Raw genomic sequence first — 6705 nt, forward strand, 5'->3', positions numbered from 1 at the left:
CCGCAGACACTGCACTCTTTAAGCCTAAAAATGCAAAAATATATGTAAATACACGTGCCCGCAAAAGCCCGCGAAAAAAATGGGGCGGGGTGGGACGGACACATTTGAGGGTGAGGGCCTAAATCCTTGGCCCGCCCCGCACAAAAATGCGGGAAAAACGGGCATTCCCCGTGGACCGAACCCGTTTTGCCACCCCTAATTGAAATTGATTTAAATTGGCTTTTTATAATAGAGAAAAAAATCTAACACCTTTAAAAGTAATAAAGAATACATTTAATGTCATTTATATAGAGGTTGACATATCTATTTTATTTAAAGCTAAAAACGATATCATAATAACAAAAAATAAAATAAAATAGGGTCCCAATCATTATAAACCAAATCAACCTTAATTATATATAAATTACTTAAAATTAAAATTAAGCAGTATTTGTATTTCACATCGTGAAGCGTTCACCGCGATCCTCGTTCACATTATACTTCGTATTTTCCTCTTCGCAAAACATTCCCCAAATTGTTTAATCTTCTACGCATTCTTCCTCTTTTAGCATCTGAATTTTTTGAAGATTCAGCAAACTAGTTCCAAATTGGAGTTTTTTCTTCTTTCTTTTCATCCCAAACAGGTAAATTTCTTGCTCACGTCTTTATCAATCATCCAGATCCATTCGTAATTTATGCATGTTTTGTTTATGTTTTGTAATTATGTGTGTTTTTGATGAATATGAAGTTAGTGTTTGTAGATCGTGGTGAGTGCAATTGAAAGGGTGAATTTAGCATGATATGATTAGGAAAGAGTGATTTTTTAGTTGAAAGTGTTGATTAGGAGTGATTAAAGTGATAAAAATATATGATTAATGTTATTAGAGTGTTTATGCAGGATGAAGGCAGGGTTTAATGGATTAAAGGGTAAAGAAATTTCTCTTATTTCCATTGTTTTAATGTGTAGTACCATTATTTTATGGTCATGGGAAAGAACACCTGGTCTTTCTGCCTTTCTTCCTCCCCAATCACCACTGCACCTGTATACAGGTATACTTCCATTTGTATTAATTTATTTTTTATACTTGAAATTCTATCAATTTGAGAGATTTATTTTCTACTTGTTTCATGAAAGTAAAAGGGGCGTGTTTATGATGTTTAGGTAGAACTTTAGGGGAGGTGAGTGCAGTGTTGTCGATGGCACAAATTCCCGCAATACCGGCCTATATTTACCATTGTGGCGAGCCCAAAAACCGCCATGTACATCCGCCATAGCGGCCATGGCGTCGCTATTCGATAACACTGGGTGAGTGTAATTTTCCCTAAAAATTTTAATGCTTACAGAGTGAAAGAACTGTCTGGCATAGTTTTTTCTCCTGCGTGGCAATGTCTGTACCCTTCATCCCATCTGTCCTACCTGCTTTTGTGCATTCAAATGTGCTGGTATTGTTGGATATCTAGTTGAGTAGATATATGGCCAAAGCAGTCCTTATAAGGATTGGACAATCCTCACTCCATGAGCAAGTTTTTGGAGCGAGTTAGGACCAGTCCAAGTTTTAAAATGGGATTGATGCTCTCAGAATCTAGTGTCGATGGCCAAAGTTGATGTTTGATGGACCTACGACTAGATATCATAGGTTTCTAATTTGGGACTTTTTAGGTTTTCCGATTGGGACTTGAGTTTCTAATACCAAATTGCATTTAGAGAGAAATACATGAATTGTTCTGAATGACTAGAGAGACAGACTGACTCCCATTTATGTTTATTTTATAATAAAATAGGTTAAACTAAGTCCCTTGATTAAGTAGGGATACAATAAATCTCAAACCATTTCTACATCTGTCCTACTAATTACAACATAAGATTCACATAGGATATATTAATATAGTATTTCAAATATATAAGCAGAAATATAAAAATAATAGATAAAGAAGAATCCTAGTCATAACTTCATAATTCTAATCTTCCGTGCAACTCTTTCACGAACATCAATATCATCCGCCTTCTCAAATAGTTGTTCTGAAAGGCCTTAACCTACGAATCACACTGCAACAATATTCTACGAATCTAAAGTTTTTGTCATTCAACCTTTCGGCGGTAATGGTGGGAGGCACTGAAAAACAAAGGAAATTTAACTTTTTTTAGAGGCTCCAGCCTTGGAGACTCGGCTATGGAAAACTGAACTCAGACCTGTAAGAAACAAGTGCAGAAAAACAAATAAATTGAAGCCCTAAAAACACAAAATCTAGGCAAGAAAAGTCATGCCAATCACTAGCTGCAAATGAGAAGCTGATGATGAGTCAATTGAGACTAGCAGGGGGGACACGGACAACTGGACGGCAGTGTGTACTTTGCACTTTGCATGTACACAGAACTTGTGCTGAACACTGCACATGTGTGTGGCGACGACACTTTGAACAGAATTACAATTACAATCAACAGTTATTATTATCCTAAATTATTAGCTTATCTTCATGCAACCAAGATTTGAAGTTCATCCTCACTATGAAATGCCTGCATTATTCTCGGTCCTTTCTACACCATGTTCGTATTTTTGCAGATCATTTAATTAGCAGGTCTTCAGTGAAGGCACCACCAGATCTACATAAACACGTGTCTGAACATGACTCATCAATGCCAGAGAAAAAGACTACTGATGAGCTACAAGAAAAAGATCTTGATTTAGCATCTCAGACAATATCTGCACAAAGCTCTTCTGGAAAGAGCATGGGTGAAAGTATTACCAAAACTACTTTGCATACAGAACGTAAGTAAGATGTTGCTTTCTTTATTCCTTTATGGTTCTCTAAGGAGTTTGCAATGCTTCATATGTAGTACAATATTATGTGTCCAACAAGGACATGTTGACCCCTGTATATGGTGCCACATTTATTTACTTATCTTGTTCGTTACTATAGTAATCTGAGTACTGCACACCACCCACCATTGTGTTAAAGCAAGATGGTATGATTAAATTAAAAATAATATTAGATGCAGAGAACTAAAATACATCATATTCATGGAGATGTTGTCACTTGTCATCCTTTTTAGCAATAAAACCCTTACCACGGGACATGGTTTTCCTTTCTCTCTGTTAATCTTATTCTCATGTTATCTTCTCGGAGCATAAATTTAATTCATTGTGATGGTGTAGAGATCCCGTCAAGTGTGTCCAATGAAGAAACAAAACATGAAAAAATTTTGGAAGCTGGGAAAAGCCATGGCATACAAACTTCTTCTAACCTTACAACATTTGAGGCTAAAAGTAATGAAGCTAAGGGGGAGAATAATTCCAAACAAGAACAACCTAAAATAGATCTGATCACGAACATTCCACAAATAAGCTCTTTACCTGTCACAAAAGAAAGCTGGAATAATGCTACAGAAAACAATGGTACTTTTCTTTTGCTTATCATCCATGAAATTCTATTGAAACGTCCACTTTCTTTTGGATGAGTTGAAAAGAAGCTGATGTATGTTTTTCAACACGTTTAATAAAGTTTAATAAAATTGAGCTGCTTTTCAAAGAATATCTCTGAATTTTTATAAGGAACCAATTTTTCCTATTGTTTCTAAAGAAAGGCTGAATATCATACATAGGTCAAGGAAAATTGATAATTGTTCTTCAATTTATTTTCTAATGCTAGCCTTTCTAGTGAAGTGTATCTTCTAATTTTTTCAAGGAAACTATTTTTCTTTTTGATTTCTTAAGACATCTTGAAACCTTTTATAATTATCATAAAGCAATGAAGCACGGATTCTCTAGATTCTTTGTTGAATCGCACCTGATACGCTGCGATACATCTTCGATACACATCGAAAGTGCATCAATTTTTTTTATATTAACTAATAAATAAATTAGGATAGGCCTGCGATATGGAGGCGACACGCCAGGATACAGCCTGTTTATCTCATGAGAGTTCAATTTTCCAGTACATGAATCAAACATTCCCATCCTTAATTTAATTCCTCTCAACTTTAATTACCTCTTCTCTCTCCTATATAATTTGTGATGTACCCATTTATTATTCTCTCTCACGGTTACCATTTTTCAAGAATCAAAATTCATTTCTTTCTCATAATTCCATTTTCATAAGATTTGGAACATTGGTGGAGATGCATGGGAAAGTTTTGATGGTGTTGTTGGAACTCTTGAAGTTTCATCGTTGTCTCTTGATGAACGTGATGATGGTGAAGGAGGAGAAGACATTGATGCTATTCCAATATCATACTTTAGATTTAATATTCAGTAATGTGTTAAAAGTTGTGTTATGAGTTTGGTTTTTGTTAGAAAATGATTTAACTGATGTCTAATTTTAATATTTTACATACGTATCTTAAATGTATCATATCCTATATTTTTCAAGGAGTGACGTATCACCATATTGGATACATATCGTATACGTATCCTTTACCTGTATCGTGTCCGTGCTTCATTGTCATAAAGTTAGACTTACAGACAGCATATTTGTGTGTGTTGCTAACAAATGGATGTTCTCTTGTGGACTTTTTCTCCAGCCTGTAACTATGCAAAAGGAAAATGGGTCCCAGACAACAAACGGCCTTTGTATTCAGGTTTTGGTTGCAAACAGTGGCTCTCTCCGATGTGGGCTTGCCGCATGATGCAACGTACCGATTTTGCATATGAGCAGCTTAGATGGCAACCAAAAGATTGTGAAATGGAGGAGTTTGAAGGATCTAAATTCTTGAGAAGGTATTTCGTTCTCTTGATTCATGCATATAGAGTGGACCTGTGTGCTGACCTTGGGAACATTTCATTGCATTTATGTTGAACAGTGATTTTTCATTTCCTTTTGCCCATAAGCTCATTTGAAATGACAGAGGCAGGAGATGCTTCTCGATTTACTTGAAAGCCAGTTGGTATGCTTTGGTTGGGGCATGTGTTATCATGATAGCGTCATGTTAATCAATTTAGAATATTTTTGTTCTTGTTGCATGACTGATACCTTTACTATTATGAACTCCATCTGATTTAGATAAATGCGCCAACTTTCCCAGCTACATTTTTATTATCCCGCATTTTTTTGGTTCAACTGGAAAAAAAACTCTAAATGTATAATAATTGTTAATCTTTATGTATTCAGGATGCAAAATAAAACTCTAGCTTTTGTGGGAGACTCATTAGGCCGGCAGCAGTACCAGTCTATGATGTGCATGGTATCTGGTGGTGTAGAGATGAATGATGTTGAAGATGTGGGTAAAGAGTATGGATTGATTGTAGCTGGGGGCTCTGCCCGTCCTAATGGGTGGGCGTACCGTTTTTCAAGCACTAATACTACCATTTTGTACTACTGGTCGGCAAGCTTATGTGATGTTGAACCTATTGATGTAAACAACCCAAACACAGATTATGCAATGCACCTTGATCGACCCCCAGCATTCCTGCGTCAATTTCTACACAAGTTTGATGTCCTGGTTCTCAACACTGGTCATCACTGGAATCGAGGAAAACTAAATGCCAATCGATGGGTAATGCATGTTGGTGGAGTGCCAAATACTGATAGGAAGCTAGCATTGATTTGGGCTGCCAAGAATCTTACAATTCGCAGTGTTGTTAGTTGGGTGGATTCACAGCTTCCAAAACATCCAGGTTTGAAGGTTTTTTTCCGAACCATTTCTCCTAGGCATTTTTTCGGTGGGGAATGGAACACAGGAGGCAGTTGTGACAACACTAAACCAATGTCGGTTGGAAAAGAAATACTGGAAGAGGAGTCCAGTGACCCAGTTGTTGCAAGTGCGGTGAAGGGAACACGGGTCAAGCTCTTGGACATAACAGGTCCTTCTCAGCTTAGGGACGAGGGTCATATATCACGGTACAGCTTAACAGCAAAGCCTGGTATGCAGGATTGCTTACACTGGTGTTTGCCGGGTGTTCCTGATACATGGAATGAAATACTTTTTGCTCAAATCTAGTTTGCACATACCCGAGTATTTATTTGGCCGCGAAAAGGTGAAAGCCATTCCTTGGCTAGGAAAAAATCACTTTTGTGGAGGATGCAGTCATAGGACTAAGCTATACTATGTCCCGAGTTCGAATTATAGAGCTAATTTGGCGAGACAATGAAAGATATAGCGAGCGCAGACTAGTTATACCTCCCTGCCTTAAAAATATCTTTGATTAGGCAAAATAACTTATTGGACATGTAAATTAATTACTTTCTTTGTATGGTCCCTTGTGCGTCCTCAGCTAAAAAGAATGGTTGATAGTCGAAGTTGCAGTAGAGGATTGCTGGAAGATTGTTACTGAAGTGAGTTCTTAGCCTTTGTTGAGGATTAAATCAATATAGGACAAGATGCTGATGCTCTCTCCTTTTAATATTTTTTTTTGGGGGGAGAGGGTTGGAACAGAATTGTATGTTCTTAGTTTCAAATTTTATTGTACGTTATAGAGAAGCCAAAGCATGCCCTGATACATGCTGTGTTGAATATACTGAAATTATCTTCTACAATACAGTTCACATGTGATAATATTTTAAGTGGGGTCTCTGAATGCTGCAATAGATTAAAAGTTTATAGCTTATTATTTATTTTTCAATTTTACTTCTACTATCTTGACTGGAAAAAATTAAATATTAAGTCAACATATTTTGTTATGTTATTTTACAATTACAAGTCATTTAAACCATTAATTTACAAACACTAAAAAATTAATAACAAATGTTTGGATCTCTCTTGAAAATCATCATAATTTCCTTTATTTATTG

The 6705-nt window shown here is 36.3% G+C and overlaps 1 protein-coding gene across 3 annotated transcripts; it reads left to right on the forward strand.

Annotated features, from left to right (window-relative positions):
• Nucleotides 1-417: 417 nt before the first annotated feature.
• Nucleotides 418-6477, forward strand: LOC127138689 (protein trichome birefringence-like 16). Of its 3 annotated transcripts, none has more exons than XM_051065187.1 (6): nucleotides 418-623; nucleotides 878-1029; nucleotides 2541-2747; nucleotides 3135-3374; nucleotides 4499-4694; nucleotides 5086-6477. In XM_051065187.1, exons 2-6 carry the CDS (start codon nucleotides 879-881, stop codon nucleotides 5912-5914), a joined length of 1623 nt encoding a protein of 540 aa, XP_050921144.1. In that variant the 5' UTR covers nucleotides 418-623; nucleotide 878; the 3' UTR covers nucleotides 5915-6477. The 3 variants fall into 3 exon arrangements, with proteins under 3 accessions (XP_050921144.1, XP_050921146.1, XP_050921145.1); XM_051065188.1 differs by lacking the exon at nucleotides 418-623 and adding an exon at nucleotides 1142-1285 and having other exon boundaries at nucleotides 883-1029; XM_051065189.1 differs by lacking the exon at nucleotides 3135-3374.
• Nucleotides 6478-6705: the final 228 nt, after the last annotated feature.

The sequence above is a fragment of the Lathyrus oleraceus genome, chromosome 4 (genome assembly GCF_024323335.1).
Source record: "Lathyrus oleraceus cultivar Zhongwan6 chromosome 4, CAAS_Psat_ZW6_1.0, whole genome shotgun sequence".
NCBI lineage: Eukaryota > Viridiplantae > Streptophyta > Magnoliopsida > Fabales > Fabaceae > Lathyrus > Lathyrus oleraceus.

Coding starts and splice junctions, on each gene's coding strand:
- LOC127138689 (XM_051065187.1), top strand. CDS start 879: ATGAAGGCAGGGTTTAATGGATTAAAGGGTAAAGAAATTTCTCTTATT. Junction 2,748..3,134: donor AACTACTTTGCATACAGAAC/GTAAGTAAGATG, acceptor GTGATGGTGTAG/AGATCCCGTCAAGTGTGTCC. Junction 3,375..4,498: donor TAATGCTACAGAAAACAATG/GTACTTTTCTTT, acceptor CTTTTTCTCCAG/CCTGTAACTATGCAAAAGGA.